We start from the raw sequence: 23,502 nt of genomic DNA, 5'->3' as shown, positions 1-23,502 counted from the left end.
AACAGAAAGCAAAAGCTTGGATCAGGTAAAAATGGGTAAGGGTCCAGCCATTGTAAAAACGATGGCTGCGGTCTCTGTCTTTCTGTTTCTTCCTTCATTCCAATGGCTGCGGTCGCTCTCAGAAACCCTAGGTCCAGGCGCATCCTCCCCTACTCATCGCATATCCACTTGTACAGCCGAGGATCGATCTCCGCTGTCGGTTCTCCAATCCCCGACGCTGCTTTCGAAAATGACCGATCTCGTAGAGCACCAACTGGGGTTTTAGGGCTTTAAGCGTTAGGCTGCGTTTGTCATATCACTTTGCAGGAAAGAAAAGCCATACCAGATAAAGAAAAATGTTTCCCATGTTTATGCAGAAGCCAGACAAGGCTGAGGCTCTGAAGCAGCTGCGGAGCCATGTCGCCATGTTTGGGGCTTGGGTCATTGCGATCCGAGCCGCCCTATATGTTCTTCACCTCCTCTCTGGGGAAAAAGACGAGCTCAAGCTTGAATTTTAACGACCATCTCGTTCTATGAGCGACAGGTTTTTCAGGTCTAAGGTGCAAAAGGTTGGGAGCTCAAAGAAGTGAGTGATGCTGGGAGCTCAAAAAATGATGAGCGAGAAAGAAAGAAGATGAGAGAGAATAAGAAAGCAAAGACACTTGATGATACGAAGGTCCTCACGGTCGGGGCAGTCGCCGACCCAGATCCCATCTCCTACGAATACCACGGGAAAAGCAAAAGCGGAGATAATATTCTTTTCTTATTATTAATTCTATTATCATTCTTTGTCTGCCATCTGCAAAAGGGAAAAGAGAAAGTAAAAGTAGAAAGCAAAAGAAAATAAAAAGAAGCAGACATAATTGTGGTGGTGATGGCATGCAGAAAAGGGAATTATGGGCGTGACCCATTGAGCAGAAGGTCGGATTTATTTTTGACTGATGTGATTTATTTTTCTTATCTTTTGGAGACATCTGTATAAACCCCATCAGAGAGTAATAAAAAAAAAAAAAAGACAAGCCCAAAATAATGGGCTGGAATGTTATGTGGAGGGTAAATGCCCATATGCCCAAAAGAGCCAGGTGATCAAAAGTACATCCAGTACTACAAAAAATTATTCGGCAGCCTGCCGCTATTACCACCAACCAGGTGATTAAAAGTACGTCCAGTACTCCAAAATTATACATGAGCATCACTCATGTCATTCATACTTAAACATTTCATGAGTATCACCCATGTCAATCATACATAAACATTCATGACCATCATTCATGTTAACATTCATGAGCATCACTCATGTCAACATTCATGAGCATCACTCATGTCAACATCTATGAGCATCACTCATGTCAATCAGCTTCAAAAGCTTCATTTACAGAGCTCTAGCTTCAAAAACTTCATTTACAAAAGCTCCAGCTTCGAAAGCTTCATTTACAGAGCTCTAGCTTCAAAGCTTGAACTTGCAAAGCTTCACCTACAAAGTTTTAGTGTAGGGTATACAAATACCGCATCCGAACAACCGCCACTTCGGCCCATACATGGATTCAATTTGAAGTCTAGCCAACATACCCTATTGACTGAAGACTTGGGGGACTACATTATGTACCATATATTGAGCCTCAACTGGGCCTCATGAAAAATACTTGGGGGACTCTAGCCTATTATTTATCTACTGAGGAGTGAACCTTTATTCTATTAAAGGGATTTTCTCACTTTCATTAAAGAGCATCGCTGCCTGCTAAGCAACCGCCTCGCTGCGATTATCAACTATAGCCCATCATTTATGTATTAATGAGCGAGCCTTTATTCTATAAAAGGGACTCCCTCACCATCAGTATAGAGCATCACCATCTGCTGAGCAATTGCCTCACCGCGAACATCAACTCTAGCCCATCATTTATGTAATGAGGAACGAGCCCTTATTCTATAAAAGGGACTCCCTCACCATCATTAGAGAGCATCGTTGCCTGCTGAGCAACCGCTTCGCCACGAGCATCAACTCTAGCCCACCATTTATGTATTGAGGAGCGAGCCTTTATTCTATAAAAGGGACTCCCTCACCTTCAATACCACAAGCCAAGCCAACCAAGGCAACATAAGCCACAAGCAGAGCAGCCTCGCAACATGTGCTACTTCTGGTTGAGCATCATTTTAGATTGGGCACCATCTCATATCGAATATTAGTTCTAGACGACATCTAGTTACTTCGGCCCACACATGGACTGAATTTTCAAGTCTCTAGCCAAAAGACTCTCTTGACTGAAGACTTGGGGGACTACTGTTTATACCATACTTACGGTCTTCGTATTTAGATCTCGTATAAATACTCGGGAGACTCAAATGTAATTATGTAATAAATTAAGGGGCAAATATGTAATAAGTGAGGAGCCCTTACTCTATAAAAGGACCCATCACTCTCCTTATTAAGGGATGCAAATTCTTAGGCCATGGGAATAGCTCTCTCACCTTCAGAAGCTCTCACCCTCTCATTCTCTAAGAGAAATGCAATATTAGTATGGACGTAGCCCAAACATTGAGGGTGAACCACGATACATCTTGTGTTATTTACTTTCTTGCAGATTGACGGTTGGATTTACGTTGTTCCAAGACCCCTTCGGTTTTGTGCATCAACATCCCTCAAACGGTTTGAAGGTTAAAGATCCCTTGTTGTGCATTCACTTGCCCCTATGGCTAAGTGGCTTAACCTCAACTATGTCGTGGACACCATTTGACGAAGTGACTTTGACATAGTCAAAGATGAAGGATCTAACCATAAGACAACTATGATGCCTCAAGTCAAAGGACTACTTTTTATTATCCCAACCATGAGTTTTCATGTGACATGAGTATGAGAACTCCTTCGTGATTGCGTTCAGTGGGCTCATTCTCTATTGAGCACTTACATGCTTGTCTTGGTGTCAGTCACACCAATGACTCGAGACCAGTCACTCTCTCTAAGAGAAGATATAACAGGTACTGATCTTAACGGACTGTCAATGCCCAATTGGCAATCCTATGATCAGGAACGTTTAGGATATGTATATGAAAGACAATGGTCTCATGAATCTAACTTCTTTAGATCACATTCTCCCAATTACATTCCTTGGACTTATCATTTAAGCATATAACATTTACATGAGATGGCTTTAAACAATAATCTTTAGCCTTTATATTAAACTAGATTAGTTTAACATGGGAAATGTTCATAAAGTATCATCATATGATTGGTTTTAGGGCACATTTCCAACAAGCCAGTCAATAGCACGCAAAGCTTCAACGTCGCTCCCCTATCCTGCGGATCGCCTTCCTTTGCAAGAATGGTGATGGTATTGTTCTTAAAGCACTTGAAAAATATCATGGCTGCAACAAAAACAAACAAGGCAACATAAGCATAAGGGCATGACAAGAAAAAGTTTTTTTGCTTCGCCAAAACAAAAGACATGCAAGACAAACCTCATGAACATTGAAGGATGAAGATGACGAAGTCACGATGACAAAATAAAATCATCCACAAGCTTGATTAAGCACGGCAAAGACGGCAGCTGCAAGGCATTCCTTCACGGCACGCTATAGTAGCAAAGAAAACTAAAATGCCACGTAATCGCACTACGCAAGCCCGCAGTGATTATGCAAGTAGTTTTTTGCACTGCACGGTAAAGAGGGAAGCTACAAGATGGTCTTTCGAAGCGGGCTACTGTAGCAAAGAAAACCAAAATGCTACGCAATCGCACTATGACGTAAGTAGTTCCTTGTATTGCACGACGAAGAGGGCAGTGACATGATGGTCCTTCGAAGTGCACCACAGTAGCAAAGAAAACTGAAATGCTACGCAATTGCACTACGCAATCCCGCAGCAAGTACACAAGCAGTTTCTTGCACTGCACGACAACGTCACCATTGAGGAAAGCTATGACCAAAAGGCACTACACAGTGTTAAAAACACTTCAATCTTTTGCACAACCCCACACGGTAAAAGTGACGCACTGCAACAAGCTCTAAGCAGTGGCAAGAGGCACGACACCGTCACCACTGAGGAAAAGTTGTGACTAAAAGGCACTACACAACATAAACTCGCTGTAGTCTTTTGCACAACCCCACACGGTAAACGTGAATTACTGTAACAAGCTCCAAGCGGCAAGAAGGGCACGGAAGCAGCAGCAGCTATAGGGCATGGTAGCCAGTAGCAAACCCATTGCTAAAGCTTTAAGGTAGTCCACGGCAAGCAATTGTGTGTGTGAAAAAAATGCACACCCAATTGTCCTATAAATAGGGGTCAATTGCTTCCTAATGCTATGAGGGAAATACATACCCAAATAGAAAAAGGAAAGCCAAAACAATGAAGAACATTCCCACCAAAAGAAGGATGCAAATTCTAAGCAAAAAATGGCAAGTTTTAGCCAATCTGCGCATGCATGACGTTTTTTGGTAGTAATTTAACTTTCCCGAAGATTTTGATGTAAGGCTAATTGGAGAAGGAAAATAAGTGGCTGAGGATCATTGTGTCCAAATTTCATAATTTTCCCTAAAGCCAAATGTTGCAGTTTTCAAAATCATTCCCGCAGAAGTTGCTTTCCTGTCTAGATTGCACAGTTGTAGGAAAATGCAAAGTTGAAGGCCTTCCCAATTTTTCCTAGTGGCATGCGATATATGACTGGAAAGATAAGGGATAAAGCTACGTTTTCAAAATTTTACAGAATTTTCCAGAAGAGAAACCAACCTCAAACTTGGCATGCAAGTCAAATGACATGTTTCCCAAAAAAAAAAAAAAAAAGGAAAGGAAGAATACCTCTTTGCTGTGTGGAATCAAAAAGGGCAAGAAAAATACTCCTCTTTGCTGTAAGAAATCAAAAAGGGAAAGGAAAAAAAGCCTTTCTTGCCATGGAAATCAAAATAAGAAAAAAAAAAAAATCATTCCTTCCCTTGCCGTGGGAATCAAAAGGGAAAGGAAGAAAAAAATTGTCCTCCTTGCCAAGGGAAGAAAAGAAAAAGGGGAAAGTGAAAAATGCACATCCTACTCACCCAAGGATAAGCATTACATATTTCCAAAACCTTGAAGGAAATCACAAAAGCTTTCCAACACTTTGAAGGAAGTCACCTTCGTTACCAAAATTGAAGGGGATTCATATCAAAGGAAGGGAAACATTTTTTCCTACAACCACAGGGAAAAATTCAAAATACGCCAAATGTATTTTGTCACAATTATGGAAAATCAACACGCACAAGAAATATGTGCCGATTTATCCATTTTCAAAATTTCTTTCAAGATAAAGCCTTTACGGCCCTTGAAGAAACAAATTTCAATTCTTTCAAGATCAAGCCTCTACGACCCTTGAAGAAAACTTTCATCTTTTCATTCAAGATCAAACCTCTACCTCTATGGCCCTTGATGAAATTCATCACTTCAATTTAAGACCAGGCCTCAATAGCCCTTGAAGAAATGTTTCATTCAAGAAATACGCCTCAACGGCGCTTAGCGAAATTCATCATGTCAATTCAAGAAATACGCCTCTACAGCCCTTGAAGAATCAAACTAATTCATGATCAAGTCTCGATGACTCTTGAGTTAGAAAATTCACATTGCAGCACTTCAAAACACGCTTCCTACATGTGACAAGCACATGCCTACAACGTGCCTTGAAGTGGGGGCATTTGTAGACATGTAAATTTCGTTGCATACAAACAATGCATCACAAAGCTTCACGTGGCATATGACTCATCACAAATGGACAAGTCATCAATGACATGTGGCATAAATCAAGCAAGGGAAGTATAAAACATTCCCAAAATTCGGAAAAGGGGAGAAATCTCCCTTAAATACAACAAAAGGGTCTAGATTGGTCCTAAAACTGGAAAGAAAGTTAAGGTAACTTCATAAAACAAGCAAAAATTGAAGATTGTTCACAAAATAGGCCACAAAGCCTCATAATTTCGGCCAAAGGAGTAAAGTGGCTGAAGTTAAGACACAAAAACATCCCTAAATTCTCCTATGGACGAATTAAGACACAAATCTAGGCCAAATCCACCCAAAGGCAAGCCTTGAGGAGCCTATAAATACAAGATCCTCCCACAAGCATAGGGTAGCAAAATCTCTACACAGAAGAACCTTTGTCAAACCTTTGAAGACTAGTACGCTACCAACACTCTCTTCGAAGAACATTCAACCAAAGCTAAAGCGTTCCCTTAAAGAATCAACAAGCCCTCGTGCCAATTCCTTCAGGACTTTGTTGCAAGAATATAAACTTGTAGCAACGTTGGATTCAAGATCAAGTCGCCAAGACCCTTGAATCAACAAAATCTCTACATCAACATCTCTTTGCTACAACCCTGAGGTGAAGACCATCCCCGTGTTGTTTCAGGCCCAAAACTTGAAGCAATCATTCAATCGTTCATCCAAGATCAATTCATCACGACCCTTGGATCAACAATCAACCATCTACATCAAATTTGAAGACTGAATTAGAGGAAAAGTTGTAAACAGAAATTGTAGCCTACAAATTCAAATAAATACAAATCTACTTTGTACACGTGTTCGTTTCATTCGTTACAGAATTTTCGTGTTTAGAATTATAATTTTAATTTTACGTGTGAATAAAATACATGTGACATGAGGAAAAATGAGAAAATTCAAATAAGAAGGTAAGTGAGAAGGTTGCTAGCATTTTTCTATGCAAAATCCTCCATAAGTCTATTCTGGAGTTTATTCACCTCACAAAGGGTTGTAATTGATAACAGTTGCGATTTTAGTTTTTAATTTTTATTTTTTTGTTAAAATTGAATAAATATACATAAGAAAAATTTGGAAAGTAGAAGAGTAGAGAAAGAATGGTACAAGAGGTGTAGAATAACTGGAACAAAATCATCTTCATCCAAGGGCCTTATTTCCATTACTCCCTACCAACACCGTCTTCCTCTTCATAAGCCTATCGAGACACACTCTATTTCTCCTCATTAGATGAAGAACTGAAAAAAATTGGGATTCCACTAGAAAATCAATTGACAATAGAGAGAGTAGTTAAACTCTTTATAAGTCATTGCTTGATTAATTTCTCTTTTCACTGATATGTGACTCTTTTTACCTTTACATTCTCACATGCCGTCTCATGTATGGCGACTGCTTTGATACTATAAAGAATGTTGGGGTTCCATCATAAAATCAATTGACAATATGGAGGGTATCTCAACTCCTTATAAGCCCTTGCTAGGCTTCTCATTTCACTGATGTGAGACTCTTTTTATCTTCACATCCTCACACCCTCTTACATGTGGAGAATTTTCAAGCTAAACTTAGGCAATGTGATAAGCTCATATTTATATATATTTTACATCAAATTCACTTGTCTTTTCTTAGTTAGTTCCTTATATTTTTGAGCTATTTACGTTGTTTTTGTGTTTTGTGGGATTTGTCAACCAAAGAAAAGAAAAATAGCACAAGTAGGATTTTTAGTAACAAATTCGTCAAAACTGCCTGTGCAGATCAACTGACTTTGGAAGCAAGTTGTGAACAGCTCAAAATGAATTAGAGAATGAACCTTATATGTTTGGAAAGCTATGGATGTCTATTTTCTGGAGCATTTCACGGATTGTTAATATCATTTTTGTAGAAGAAGTTATGGCTGTTTTAATACTGAAAAGTTCACAAGAGACTGAGCAGTTTGTAACTGCAATGAAAGCAATAAATCCAATAAATCTAGCGGCCAAAACTGATGGAACCAATAACAAGCCAGCTGACACCTATTCAAATATCAGAGGAAATGGAAATAAAGATGAGTATTAAGTGGGAGTAATTGGCATAAAGGCTACCCAAAGAGTTACAATTGTTTTACCATTTCCTCTCACTTATGGTCATCATTTCCTCTCACTTATGGTCATCACTAAATGACTATTAATGGGGTGAGTTATGGAGAAAAAACTGGGGTATCAAGCAAGAACAAAAAGGTGCAGGTTGCAGCTGCAAAAGGGAGGGGAGAAAAAAATAGAATAGAAAGAAAATGCAAGGCAGCATCGTTGGGGAAGGAAAGGAAGGAGGAAATCTTGGCATTCTCTTCTCTCGGTTTTATCTTCTCAAACTCATGTCTTTCTTTTGGTTTTATTTGATAATAATGTGTAACTAAATTTTTAGTAGTTAGGGTCTGTTTTGAAGCTACAAAATTGAACACAAAAGATTCTGATAAGGTAAGTAAAGAAGTTCAAAATTCATTTTACTCATGTGTCCTTGTTCCTTTTCCTCATAGGTTTATGAAGTCTAAGAAAGAGCAAACTGATAAGGAAATCTTGGATACTTATGGGAAAGTCCAAGTGAACTTACCTCTTTTAGATGCCATAAAACAAGTGCCCAAGTATGCAAAGTTCCTTAAAGAGCTTTGTACGAACAAGAGGAGATTCAATGATCATGAAACTGTGGCATTAAGCGAGGAAGTATTAGCTGTTTTGCAGAGGAAGCTGCCATCGAAGTTGAAAGATGTCGGTAGCTTTACCATTCCATGCGTAATCGGAGGGTAAGAGTTTAGGAGAGCATTGTGTTATTTAGGGGCATCCATCAATCTGATGCCTTATTCAGTTTATGAATCATTGAACCGTGGAGACTTGAAGGAAACAAATATAGTAATCCAGTTGGTAGATCGTTCAAATAGATATCCCAAAGGCTTATTGGAGGATGTACTTATGCAAGTGAATGAGCTCATTTTTCCCGTTGATTTTTTTGTTCTTGAGATGGAACATGACCTTATGCCTATTGAACTTCCTCTTATATTAGGAAGACCATTCCTCTTAGACCAACACGTACGAAGATTGATGTCTATGATGGTACCTTAACCATGGAAATTGATGGGGAAAGCGTCAAGTTCAGAATCTTCAATGCTATGAGGTACCCTAGTGATTTTGAATCTTGTTTGTCTATTGATGTGTTTGACTATTTTGTGCATGATTGTTTTAATGAAGGTGTGGGACAAGATAATTTAGAGAAGGCATTAGTGCATAGCATTAAACATGGAAAGCTTAATTATTCTAAGCACATTGAAGAAAAATTAATCCAAACAGTGGTCGCTCTTGAGTCTTTTTCACCAATTCATGGTAAGTCTTCTTCCTATTTTATTTCTCTTCCTACTTCTAACGAAAAAAACTCTTCCTTCTATGATTTAGGCACCCAAATTGAAGCTTAAACCGATTCCTGAACATCTGAAGTATGCATTTTTGGGAGAGGATGAAACATTACCGGTTATCGTATCATCACAACTCACAGCAAAAGAGAGGGAGAAACTGATCTGGGTACTGAAGGATTATAAAACTGCCATAGATTGGAGTATTACAGATATCAAATGTATAAATCCAGCTACATGTGTGCATAGGATTCTGTTGGAGAAAGGTGCAAAACCAACAAAGGAAGCTTAACTCCATTTGAACCCACTCATGATGAAGGTCGTCAAGAAAGAGGTTATCAAACTTCTTGATGTTGGCATCATATATCCTATCTCGGACAGCAAGTGGGTGAGCCTTGTTTAAGTAGTTCCGAAGTGATCCGAAGTCATAGTTGTTAAGAATGAAGCTAATGAGCTAGTGCCTACATGTGTGCAAAATAGTTGGAGAGTCTGTACAGACTATCGGAAGATAAATAACACCACACACAAGGATCACTTTCTAGTCCCATTCATTGATCAAATGTTAGAAAGGTTAACTGGTCATTCTCATTATTGCTTTCTTGATGGCTATTCTAGATATAATCAGATTGCAGTTGCTCCAAAGGATCAAGAAAAGACGACTTTCACATGTCCATTTGGCACATTTGCATACCGGAGGATGCCGTTTGGACTTTGCAACGCCCCCGCCACATTTCAAAGGTGTATGATAAGTATCTTTTTTGATATGATTGAGAAAAGTGTTCATGGATGATTTTTCAGTTTATGGTGATTCTTTTGATACATGTTTACATAAATTGTCCCTAGTTTTAAAACGTTGTCAAGAAACTAATCTGGTCTTAAATTGGGAAAAATGTCATTTCATGGTTTCACATGGATTAGTTCTATGGCATATCATATCTGAAAATGGAATTGAAGTTGATAAATCTAAAGTAGAACTTGTTAGTTCTTTACCCCTCCCTACTACTGTCAGGGAGGTTCGTTATTTTCTTGGACATGCAGGTTTCTACCATAGGTTTATGAAGGACTTCTCAATGATTTATAGACCCTTGTGCCGTTCGCTTCAAAAAGATGTAACATTTGATATGAATGAAGAGTGTGTTTTAGCATTCAACAAGCTTAAAGAGTTGTTATCCACGGCTCATGTGATCATGCCACCAGATTGGAGTTTACCTTTTGAGTTGATGTGCGATGCTTCAAACTATGTCGTCGGTGCAGTTCTAGGGCAGTGTGTAAATAAAGTGCCACATGTCATCTATTATGCGTCTCGAACACTCAATGATGCATAATTAAATTATTCAACAACAGAGAATGAGCTTTTAGCTGTTGTATTTGCTTTAGAAAAATTTAGATATTATCTGATTGGGACTAAAGTTATTGTGTTTTCTGACCATGCAGCTTTGAAGTATCTACTCATAAAAAAAAAAGATGCAAAACCGCGACTCATTTGATGGATACTTTTACTTCAAGAGTTTGACTTGGAGATCAAGGATAAGAAAGGGAGTGAGAATGTTGTAGCAGATCATCTTAGCAGACTTGTGCATTCAAACACAGAGGAAGATTTCATCCCTTTACGTGAGAGTTTTCCAGATGAGCAATTGTTTTCATTAAAGGCTACTGACCCTTGGTATGTAGATATTATCAATTACATGGTCACCAAAAAGATTTCGGATGATTTTACACGTGCTCAAAAAGATAAGCTTGTCAAAATTGCCAAATACTACGATTGGGATGATCCTTATTTGTGGAAATATTGCCTTGATCAATTGATTAGAAGGTGTGTCCCCGAATCTGAGTTTAAATCTATTCTAACCTTTTGTCATCCTTATGCATGTGGCGGCCATTTTGGAGCAAAGAGGACATCTCTTAAGGTGTTAGAGAGTGATTTTTATTGGCCTAGTTTGTTTAAGGATGCATACGACGTTTGTACAACATGTGATCATTGTCAACGAACAGGTAACTTGGGCCCAAGAAATCAAATGCCACAAACCCCTATTTTGATTGTTAAGATCTTTGATGTGTGGGGCACTAATTTCATGGGACCTTTTCCATCTTCTAAAGGTTTTCTTTACATTTTATTGACTGTGGATTATGTTTCTAAATGGGTGGAAGCAAAAGCCACCAAAACTAATGATTCAAAAGTTGTTTCAGATTTTATTAAGAGTAACATCTTTGCAAGATTTGGAGGGCACTTGGTGCGATGACAAGTGCCTTCGCCCATGAGCGGTAGGTCTCGGGTTCGAGACTTGGGAGCAGCCTCTCCATAAATGGGGGTAAGGCTAGCCGACATTCACCTCTCCCAGACCCTGCGTAAAGCGGGAGCCTTGTGCACTGGGTACGACCTTTTTTTTAACATCTTTGCAAGATTTGGAAAACCTAAAGCAATCATCAGCGATGAAGGGAGTCACTTTTGTTGGAAATGTGCCCTAAAACCAATCATATGATGATACTTTACGGACATTTCACATGTTAAACTAATCTAGTTTAATATCAAGGGCAAAGATTATTGTTTTAAGCCGTCTCATATAAATGTTATATGCTTAAACGATAAGTCCAAGGAATATGTAATTAGGAGAATGTAATTTAAACAAGTTAGATTTATGAGACCATTCTCTTTCGTATACATATCCTAAACGTTCCTGATCATAGGATTGCCAATTGGACATTAACAGTCCGTTAAGATCAGTACGTGCTGTGTCTTCTCTCATGGAGAGTGACTGGTCTCGAGTCATTGGTGTGATTGACACCAAGACAAGCATGTAGGTGCTCAATAGCGAATGAGTCCACTGAACACGATCAACGAGTTATCATACTCATGTCACATGAGAACTCATGGTTGGGATAATGCAAAGTAGTCCTTTGACCTGAGGCATCATAGTTGTCTTGTGGTTAAGTCCTTGATCTTTGACTATGTCAAAGTCACTCCATCAGAGGGTGTCCACGACATAGTTGGGGTTAAGCCACTTAGCCATGGAGGCAAGTGAATGCGCAACAAGGGATCTCTAACCTTCAAACCGTTTGAAGGAGAATACTCTATGATATGATTAAGAATATCTGGCCAGAGTATGAATGAGATTTAGGAAGTCATTCCAAATCACATTCAATGTAATCATATAAGTAAATGAATCACATTGGATAGTAGACATGAATAAACTATCAATCCAAACAATGTGGTCAAGAGTATTGTATTAGAGAAAGACCGTATTGCATTGTAATCCTAAACTGAATAGGTTCTCCACCTCTTCTAATTAGCTTGGGTAACCATGACATACTGCTAGGTGTCACTCATGGTTTGTGGAAGCCCTAAACGTGTATAATCACTAAAGGGAGAATTGAAAGTAAGTTTCAATTCACAATCGATTTGAAAGAGTTCTAATCGCCCACTGCCTCGCTAAAAGGAACCTAATGGATCATACACCGTGTAAGGTAAAAATTAAAGAAACAACGGAGATGAGTAAGAATAATTAAATGGTTTAATTATTTATGGCAAGGATTAATTAATATGTTAATTAATCAAACGAATAAAGTTCGTTAAAAGACCTAGGGTTAGTTTTGGGCCTTAAGGCCCAATGGGCTTCGAACGTCAAGACCATTGACTTAAGTTGTATGACAACTTAATGACTAAATATTCACAAAGGCCCAAACAACCCAATAACACCCTATGGCCAGCCATATTAATAATGGAGTGGGTTTTGGACTTATTACAAATTTGCCACTCCAATGAAGGTAGGTATAAATATGACTTTATAGCCTTTTCTTCATTAGGGTTTCTTTTGGGAGAAAAGATGAGAACAAAAGCTCTCTTTGCTCTCTAAGAGGCCGGCCACCCTAGAGGAACATAGCTAGCAATCTTACTTCCTCTAGGTCACTCATTTCTTCATCAATTCTTCCTTGGTGTGGAGACTTAGAGGTTCTCAACTTTGAGAACTTGGAGAAACCAATTCTTCAATCCAAATCCATGGAGCTAAGAAGCAAGGAATGAAGGCCCTATCTCTTGGGTGATTATCCTTTGCTTATGCAAAGAGGAATCAACAAAGGTATAAATTTCTCAACTCACCTTGTTTTGAGTTGAGTCTTGGTTCACCTAACTACTAGGCTTTGAATTTCATGGGTAATATTTTGTTTTGAGTGCATACAAGCATGTTTCCGCCTTTTATTGTTAATTGCATGCTATATAGATGTTGCTCAAATGAACATGTTTTTCACAAAATTTCCTTCAAGTGGTATCAGGGCCTAGGTCTAGTAGTTGGTGAATCCTTTTGGGTTTTGTAGTTCATAGTCTTTGATTTGAATGTTGTAATTGTTACAAGCTTTATTCTTGCTTCTTTGAATGTAAATTTTGTTAGAAAATTTGCCATCTCAAATGTTGTAGATGTAGTTCATATGAGCATGAATTTTGGAGCTAAAATTTGGTGCCATGTTTTTGGGGAAATTCGGCCAAATCCAAAGGGTGGATTTTTGGGTTCTTGTTGTCTTGTTAAAAGTGTTTTAAGGTGACTTTTGGAACCCCTAAGTACCCTAGGATGTTAACCCCATTTTGAGTAGTGAAAATTTGAGTTTTATTGAGTGAAAATGTTCATGGAACTCTTATGGGTTTTCATGGATGTTCCTTATTGTTCTTGATGTTCTTACCAAGAACAAAAAGTTTGGTGTTTTGATTCAAAGTTTTGGTTGATTTCATAAAGTCCATGTTTTGTATTGGTTGGTGTGACTTTTCTATCAACAAAACATTTAATTAATTAAAAGGTGATTGAAATGTTGATAGAGTGTTTGAATTTATGTACATAATTGATTTTTTTTCTTACACACATGTTTCCAACCAACCAATTTCCACTTGCAAGGCTTTATGACTTTGTTGAAAAAAATTTCAAAATTTTATGGCTTCACTCTCACCAAAACCAGCCACCCTACAAGTAGGGTACTTTTGGGGCTTTTATGCAATTACATAAAGTTTTGATACTTTTGTGTATTTGTAGTTTGACCCAAAAGTTTACGTTTCTTACGTAAAGGCCCAAAATCACTAAAGGACAAATTGTTTTGTTCCTTTAATGAAATTTTTGGGTTCTAGTTGTAATTACATGAAGTAGTGGACTTTTGTGTTTTTACAAAGTGACCTCAAAAGTTTATGTTTTGCAATATAGCCCAAAGGTTGAGGTTATTGCATTTTGGCCCAAATTAGGTTGAGAAAAAAATGGTTTTGTCTCTTTAAATGAGAATTGGATTTTCATTTCATCTAGCTCCATTTAAATCAATTCTATGGATACAAAAACCAAATGACAATGTTGCATTCAAGTTTAATTAGTTAAAGCGTTAATTAATTAAAGGGTGAATGAACCTAAGCCTATGATAATTGAGCTATGTGAAAGGCCGTCTCAAATCTGTTTGAACCATGGGAATGTGTAGATTAGATTTTGGATGTAATTTGATATGATCAAATGTTGTAAAAGAGCATAAGCTATTCTTTACTTTAAAGTAATTTGTTTTGATCAAATGTTGTAAAAGAGCATAAGCTCTTCTTTACTTTGAAGTACTCCTTTTCTTGTTTTATTTGATATGCATGAAATTGGAGTAGTTGGGTCCAACGCCCAATAGGAAAAACACGCCTTAATATGATTAAACGCATAACTAAAATCAATCACCATCCCTAGACCAAGATTCAACACTAGGCTCGTGTTGGATCTAATCAAAGGTTCATAGTCATCCTAAGGCCCTAAGGCAACTATATAGTCCATCAATGAATGCAAACCTTATGTTAATAGTACCATATACTCTTGCTTTAAAAACTATTTTACAAGCTTAGTGGGAGTATTATATACTACTAAATCAATCACATGGACCAATAGTTGTAATAGGACCAAATTGTTTTAATAAGATTAAAATGTATGTTTATATGTGATGAGACCTAAAACCCTCAACCAAACCATTATTAAGTTGATAAGCGTGAGAGTGCTTTGAACACTCTTTCGTGGCCTTCCACCATGGTAGGCTCCGATCGTTTGTGACTCATACACTGACTTCACCCTATCATGGGGGAGTACAAAGTGCGTGCTTACACTCAGGAGGAGTTCTATATGCATACATTATGTTGTGAAGGTAGGCAACGAGAATAGCCAACATCATATCATTGTGAGGTTGTTCTTGAACCCCTACTCGAACTTGCATGGTGGGAATGACTTAACTAAGTGCAATGGAGCCAACATCATATCATTGTAAGGCTTCATTCTCTAGAGGCCAAATAAGATGGGTACTTACAAGAGATGCAAATGAGTAAGTGTACTCTCTCATTATTATTGATGCTAGCCAACATCATATCATTGTGAGGTGGGCTTGGTAATGATGAGTCTCCCATACCCTACTAAGAGTTTCCTCAAAAACTCTTGAATTCTGATGAGGGATATGGAATTTGCCAAAAATAGTGGGTGGTGCTATTTGATTTAAAGACCCGAATCAAATGGCTTAAAATCAATCAATTTATATTCATTATGTATTTGTTTACCAATATATTTGCAAACGCTATCCAAAACTTGACAAAGAAAAACCGAATGCTTTAGTTTCCGGACTTGGTACCACAATCCCAAAGATTGTCTTAAATGGATTGTATATGTACCTAAGTAGTCTAATAGGCAGTCAGAGAGAACTATTCAGACTTTGGAAGATATGTTGAGATCGTCAGTTTTACAGTTTGGAGAAGCTTGGCACAAGTGCTTACTGTTGATAAAGTTCACGTACAACAACAGCTTCCATTCTAGTATTGGTATGGCACCATTTGAAGCGTTGTATAGGAAACCGTGTCGTACTCCACTTTATTGGTCCAAGGTCGGTGAGCGAGTTTTAGTGGGCCTTGAGATCGTGGATGAGACGACACAGAACATTCAAGTGATAAAGGCTAACCTGAAAGCGGCATAGGATCGGCAGAAGAGTATCACAGACAGACATTCTACCGACAGAGTTTATGAGGTTGGTGATTGGGTATTCTTGAAATTATCACCGTGGAAAGGTGTTGTGCGATTCGGCAAGAAAGGGAAACTCAGCCCTAGGTACATTGGACCGTACCAGATCGTTGAACGAGTCAGTGAAGTCGTTTATCGACTTGCTTTGCCGCCAGAGTTGGTGAGAGTGCACAATGTGTTTTATGTATCGATGCTACGAAGGTACGTCTCTAATCCGTCACACGTGATTCCTCCTCAGCCATTGGAGATCAATCCAGATTTGACATATGATGAGGTTCCAGTGACTATCCTTGATTGGAAGGATAAGGTTCTTAGGAACAAAACAATGAGGATGGTGAAAGTCTTATGGAGGAACCACTCGGTCGAGGAAGCTACTTGGGAGACAGAAGAGCGTATGCGAGATACGTATCCACGTGTCCCTAATTTTCCTATGTAAATTATCTCCGAGTATATATTTTGACGGTTATGCCCTTAATGGCAAGTGACGTGGACGTATTCTTATCGCTTTCATTTTTTTCTCGCTATCGCATTTAAATTGTACACATTGTTACGGGTGTATGTAAATTTTTATCAGTGTGAAAACACTATCCCGAATAGATTTTCGATACTCTTTTCAGTAGAAAATCTAAAACCCTATCCCTAGCTTTTCCCTAGCCCATCCTGTGTACCTCTTCCATCATTCCACTATCTCACCAATCCCATCTCCCCTCATTTCTGTCCCCCAATCAGAAAAGAGAAAAATGAACTTTCTTTTTCTCTCTTCCTTCTCTCTCTTTCCTGTATGCCCTCTTCTCTGCAAAACCTTCAAACAAGCTTCAAAGCTCGTGGATCGAACACAAAACCCACACCATTGTACTCCCCTCTTCTTCATGAACACAACCATGTTCTTGAAACCTAGTTTAGACAAGTTTTGACTCGTTAACTCGTGAGGTCCGAACTCGGGCACACTGAGTTCGACGTATTTTTGAATGAGTTAGGATGATTTGAAGCTTGAAAAGACTTCTACACAACTTTTTGAAGGTCCTAGGCTTGTTTTGGAAGAAGGTTGACGTGAAATGACTGAGTTTCGAAGAGTTCACGTTTGGCCGAAACTTTCGAGGCTTTTTTCAACGACCTCCGTCCACTTTTGGACTCCAAACAGGTATAACGCGATTCTTCACTTCACTAGCTTTAAATCCATATACAGTATGTCGAAAATGGTTGAGAAATGAAGAAGAATAGTGAATTTGAAAATTTTCCAGAAATCCGACGAAAAATCGAGTTGTAGACGGCGACGACGGCAATGGCAATAGGAGAAGGTGACAGAATATTCCTGACGGACGTCAGGCACTGGCCTGCGCGTGGGGGCACGTAAGTCGTCCAAAATTTTTTCTGAAAATTTAAGGATGTTCGTGACATCGAGTAGGTCACGATGGTATATTTAAACCCTAGGTTTGAGCAAACTATGGGTGTTTTATTTAGGTTTCCGTTATGTGCTTTAATTAATTTTATTTTAGTTATTTCACATATAGGGGAAACGTATCCCGAGGACGTTCGAGGCCAAGCTAGGCTCGGGGGGTTACGACCCAGTGACGTACTTGTGAGTGGGCAGTTTATTTTTATATGTATACGTATTTATAGTTTCCAAAATTTCATAAATGCATCACTTTGCATATATATTGCCAAATAATTGACAACTGCGATATAATTGTGATAAATGCTGCTATATGGTTGAGATATTACTGTCATTGCATTTATACATAATTGTACATGCTCATCTTGCTGCACCCCGGGGTTAGTACTCGCCCCAGGGCTAGGACCAGTCCTTCACGTGTATGTTCACATTGCACCGTTCGCTCGCCTTGGATCCAAGTTAGGTGCCAGTCCTGTTGAGTAAATTGCATTAGGCAATCTGACTTGTATGTGACCGTGCTTCTGCACCAGCCTTCATGTGATCGTAGTACTAGAGCATATTGATTACACCCAGTTCTATTCGTGTCAGAAACTATCTGTTCGAACTTGTGTGTGTCATCTTAGATGGATGAGCACTTAGCTATACTTCATTATTACATGATTATATTATTGTGGCATTTGATACATCATATCTTGGCATATATTTGGTTATACCTCTGTTATAGTATTGTTGATTTATCGTTTACATACCTATGTAGTATGTTTTAAGGAAATTGTACTTGTTTTACTGCGAGGGGTTAGTATATTCAAAGATAAAGGTTTTCTTATAAGCATTGTTTTGTTGACCCACTCAACTTTGTTTTTCGCCCCTCCAGGACCTAGATAGCTGTACTCTTTGTGTCACTCGAGGAGTCTCGGCAGTTCTGACATTCTCTTATGATTAGACGTACAAACTTATCACTGTAGTGTAATAAGTGTACTTTAGTTACTTTGACTACTCTTCTGTAGTCTCACTGTCTATTACGTTCTGAGTAATTGTAGTGGGTTCGTCCCACGAATGCGCATTCTTTCCCTTTCATCATTTAGTATAATTAGTTTTAATTTTATTCACTTTTTGCATCGCTTACCCTTATGGTTACGTCACCTCACAATGATGGCTAGCATGCTTCGACCTTTCCAGGTCGGGGTGTGTCAGCTTGGTATCAGAGCCAATCCTTGGTCGGAAGTGTGCCGACGAGGACGTCGGGCCCCTAAGGGGGATGGATTGTAACATCCCACATCGCCCAAGAGTGTGGATCCTGTAAGCCTTATATGTATATTCCCATCTTTACCTAGCACGAGGCCTTTTGAGAGCTCACTTTCTTCAGGTTTCATCGGAACTCCGAAGTTAAGCGAGTTCATGCGAAAGCAATCCCATGATGGGTGACCTCCTGGGAAGTTCTCATGTGAATTCCCAGAAACAAAACCATGAGGGCATGGTTGGGGCCCAAAGCAGACAATATCGTGCTACAGTGGAGTCGAGCTTGGGATGTGGTGGGGGACCGGGTCGGGATGTGACACAAATCTTGCCCAGAAGCTTGACAATAGGAGTCAAGGATTTGAACGATGTTCTGACAATTTATGGATGGGGCTTTTAAGAAATTAAAGGTATCGTCCACGAAGAGGAGATGAGAGAACATCGGACCATTCAAACTAAGTTATATACCCTCAAGGAAGCTAGAATCACATGCACACTGAATAAACCGAGAGAGAACCTCACTAATAATGAGGAAAAGATAAGGCAAGATTGGGTCCCCTCCCTCAAGCCCATTGATGGTAAAAATTTCTTTCATGGTTGTCCGTTGATAAAGACTAAGAAATCAATAATGGTTACACAACCCACAACCCACAACCCACTTGATCCAGATTGCATCGAACCCCATTTTTACCATAACGGCCTCTAGAAAATCTCATTCCACCCGATCATAAACATTGTTTATCTTCATGGCTAGCTCGAATTTACCCTTTGTTTTTCTCAACTTCAAAAAATGGAACCTCATGTGTAATGAGGATGTTATCCTGAATTTGCCACCCTGCCACAAAAGCATTTTAGATGGAAGAGATAATGAAGGGCAGCAGAGTGATATGATTTTTAGTACCTACGAAAATAGGGTTAAAATCATTGAAAATACTTGCAAGAATACAAGGTAATTGTAGTATAATTGCTTATGCAAGGTCGTTGTCCCTAAAGATTATTTGACTAATTTATAATTAAATTAACTCTTAATTAATTATTAAAATAGATTTTTATTAAAGATTTGCGATTTTTGAATTTAAAAAGATTAAATTAACACTAAAAGAAATTTGAAATTTTGAAAATAATAACAACAAAGAAGAAAAACATTTTTAAATTAAAATCAATTAAGGGAAATACTAGGGTTTAGCCGTCACCGTTAACAATCCCATACAATTTTATCAATTACTTATGAATTTTCACATACCTACTTTGAAGGTTAGGTTTTCCTAATGCATATTTTCCTCGTGATGTTCAAGCGAAAACATATATCTAACATGCAATCTATCTGTGATGTTCAAATCAAATATAAACATGCAAGACTCATTAAGCTTTGTGAAAACACTTTGAAAAACCATGCAACCCTTAAGAGCGTGATGTTCGTCTTAAGTGAACTTACAATTACTAATCACAAGAAGCCCTCCTCAATTTCAGGGTGATGTTCCAACAAAAATTGCATCAAATTACTTGTCTAAATATCCTAATGGTGACCAATCATTAAAATATATAGATAGTTTAAATCATGGTGATTAATAATTCAAAGCACGCATGCATCCATTCATAAGCAAATTAATAAAATCACATATGCATGGTAAGGCTCATGGCCTAACCCTATTAAAAGGAATTAGTTACGCATACTCATAATAAAAATCAAATAAAATATCATTAGCTATAAAAAGGATGGAAACACCTTCTAGATAAAAAGACTGAAATTCTCCAAAGCTTTGCTAAGTTCTATCAATGTCGCGTTCCCCCAAATCCTAGTGGTTAAAAAGCCTTATTTATACTACTCCAAATTAAAACCCTCCTAGAAAAGGTTTTCTAAAAATTAGGAAATAAAATAATAAAAAGATAACTAGGAATTACATTCCTATTCTAACCAGGAAATCTGCCCATCAAAGGAATAGCCACGTTTCTGGACCTTTAGGGCTCCAAAACAGGCCCAAAATGACTTGAATTAAAGATTAGGACCTCTTCTTCAAGTTCCAAGTAGAGCCCAAGTTCAAAACCCATCATCTTCCAGCCCAAAAGTCACAAATAAGCTCTTCAGCCCAATCTGCCAACACTGCACGATGGGCATAAATTACTTCACCACAATCAGATGCTTAAGGATAAAATTTTGAAATTTTAATACAAACTTCTTGACAAATTCATGAACCCGCTTCAATTGGAATCACTAAAAAATTCCACGGTTTGGTTACTTTATGCTCAAAATAAGTTCGCATGTCCTACATTAAAAGCACCTAAATCTCACTAAAATAATAATCAAAATATACCAAGAATAAGGAATAATATATAGTATAAAATCGACTCATCACAGAGGCTCAAACAAAAAAGTCTTACAGTTATTAATATAAATTTGAAAGGGTATTTGCAATTTATCTTTACTATTAATTATAATGCCAAGTGTTTCATTTTTGAATCACTGTAACCAGAAATGAAAAAACAAGTTAAACCTTGTATTCTAGTGTAGTGTGAACCAAGGGTTCTCTAATGCATAAGTTAGATTTAAAAGGTAAATGAAATTAAAGTGCTTAAGGTTTCTTGGTAACTAAACAATTACCTCTCACGGTTGAAGGTCATGTCCTTATATATTGGTTAGATGAGCACAAAAGCAACTCATTAGGGTACACATGGCAGCATTGTGATTGGAGGATTCAAGACTTGTTACCTTGCATCATCAAGTCAATTAGTTGTGTGCCTATCATGCCTTACTAGGTCTAAGGAACCACTTTGGGCTGTGCTAAGCCTTTGAGGCCCACTAGCTCGGCTAAGCTTGATGCCATGTTCAATAATGTCACTAGTATTACGGTTTACTGATATTTTCTTTCAGTTAGAGATTTTTAGTGGCATCAAGTGTGATTTAGCCCAACCCCATGTTGTAACACCCACAACATTGTCGAAACCGTGTTCTTAACACGTTTCTTTTTGACAATACTGGAAGCATATATTCTTTGTAAAACTAAGTACAAAAATTATGTAGAACCTTCACTGACTAGATACATTAGTGTGGAAATGTCATGTTTTAATACCATTTTCCACCTTTTTAATGTTTCACACTACTTTTGATTCTCCTCTTCAACAAGTAAAGAATCCAAATCTAAAGCAACCCCCGCATATCTTTTGCAGTTTTTCTAATGCAATTTTTTGGGTCACCAATCTGGCTTCCACCGAAAGGTATTTAAAAAAAAAATTAAAATTACACCACAAAATCAAATAGCAATATTGGGAATAACTCAATTATTTATAAGCACATACGAGATCCCTTCTTCTTTCGATGTGGGATTCATACTTTCAACACACCCCCTAGCCTAGCATGTGGATAACACAAAAGGAGTGACGTGGAACACGTGTGACCGTTAGACTTAACACGTTAGACAACCAAGCTTTGGAGCACGTGGAGCACATGTGGATAACACAAAGTCCCTCCTTTCTCCTATGTAAGATTCATACTCTCAACGTTTACAAAGAAAGATAGTAGCTAAAAGGTGACAAATATATCTGGAGTGCTTAAAGGATATGCTATATAGAGAGTCGCCTAAGCATGAACAATTGACCCTATCACTTCTCGAAACCCTTTCTCAAGAATTAGATCCACATGTCAGCTGAGCAGGTTCAAAACCAAACTATATGAATCACAATATGCTCTTCAAACACATGGACCAACTAAAACCAGTTCACCACCTTTAGAAAAAGCCCCTTTAGGCATTTACACTACTAGTAGCCGACCCTTGTACCATAATCTCTACTCCAGTATATAAAGGGCCTCTCTATATACCCGCATTTACAGATCAAACACCATTACTTCCACATACAGATTAATACTAGTCACCAAGACAAGTTAGCCGATAGCGTTGCCTGTTTCTTCTTCAAGATGGCCAAGACAGAGACACAAGAAACCCAACCTCCATCAGGTCCCCCCATAACACATCCTGTCTTTCTCTGTGATAAAATCTCCTTTACCGAAGGATATACTATGGCTCACCCTCTACGCTGCTTTGTTTTCTGAAGGATACCCAACTGAAACTGAGAATCCCCCAACTGGGAAGAAGTTTAGACCATGGACAAAAAAGAAAGGAGACAGAGGCTTCATTGAGGGATGGTAAGTTTACATCTTGTCCATCGATTTCTACTTTCAATCACCTTTGTAGAAAGTTTCATGATCTTAGGGCCTCTTCTGTCACCACCTACCTCAAAAGCCAACACTCAAAACTATATCATACGGTGAACTAGTACAAAAACTTACGGCAATTTCAAGCTAACACTTTGTTTCTTTTATGTTTTCTTTTGGTGCAGCCTCTTCGCCTTATGCTGCTGCTGGCTATGTGAGGAATGCTTCTGAAGTCCTTATGGACATGCGTACCATAATAGCTTACTCGTTTAGCATCTCTTTTTATCTTCGGGCGGTTTACCCAACTCTTTGCTATTTGTACCTGCATATTCACATTACTCTCATAATATGCCATCATATTTTTGTTCCCTAAGAAATTAGGTTCATCAACTTTTTCTCAGTTGTTTGCGATTAGATAGTGCGAAAAGGACTATCAGTTCATCTATTCTCCTTATTAGTTAGGAGAGGTTCTCAAACATGCACCACATATAAGCAAAGCTACAACATTTGAGATAGGCCCTTTTTGAATGATTAAACTTATTCTTCACATCTATAATCTTAATAACACACCACACCATATCTCCAGATCTTTGTACCATAATCTATAATCTTAATAACACACCACACCATATCTCAAGATCCCTGTTACATTTAAATTATAGTCAT

At 38.3% G+C, this 23,502-nt stretch overlaps 1 protein-coding gene and 1 long non-coding RNA gene across 2 annotated transcripts; both read left to right on the top strand.

Annotated features, from left to right (window-relative positions):
* The first annotated feature begins 284 nt into the window (after nt 1-284).
* Nucleotides 285-497, top strand: LOC103419331 (mitochondrial import receptor subunit TOM6 homolog). The gene has a single exon (XM_008357451.4). The coding sequence runs from the start codon at nt 336-338 to the stop codon at nt 495-497; it is 162 nt and encodes a 53-aa protein (XP_008355673.1). The 5' UTR covers nt 285-335.
* A 21,782-nt stretch (nt 498-22,279) lies between these two features.
* Nucleotides 22,280-23,213, top strand: LOC139189943 (uncharacterized). The gene is made up of 3 exons (XR_011573720.1): nt 22,280-22,639; nt 22,737-22,827; nt 23,022-23,213. It is a non-coding gene; the product is annotated as an uncharacterized lncRNA (long non-coding RNA).
* Nucleotides 23,214-23,502: the final 289 nt, after the last annotated feature.

The sequence above is a fragment of the Malus domestica genome, chromosome 12 (assembly GCF_042453785.1).
Source record: "Malus domestica chromosome 12, GDT2T_hap1".
Lineage (NCBI taxonomy): Eukaryota > Viridiplantae > Streptophyta > Magnoliopsida > Rosales > Rosaceae > Malus > Malus domestica.
The sequence above is the reverse complement of the archived record's forward strand: the minus strand, read 5'-3'. Positions and strand labels throughout refer to the sequence as shown.

Excerpts from the sequence above, each read along its gene's own strand:
- LOC103419331 (XM_008357451.4), top strand. The coding sequence starts at position 336 with ATGTTTCCCATGTTTATGCAGAAGCCAGACAAGGCTGAGGCTCTGAAG.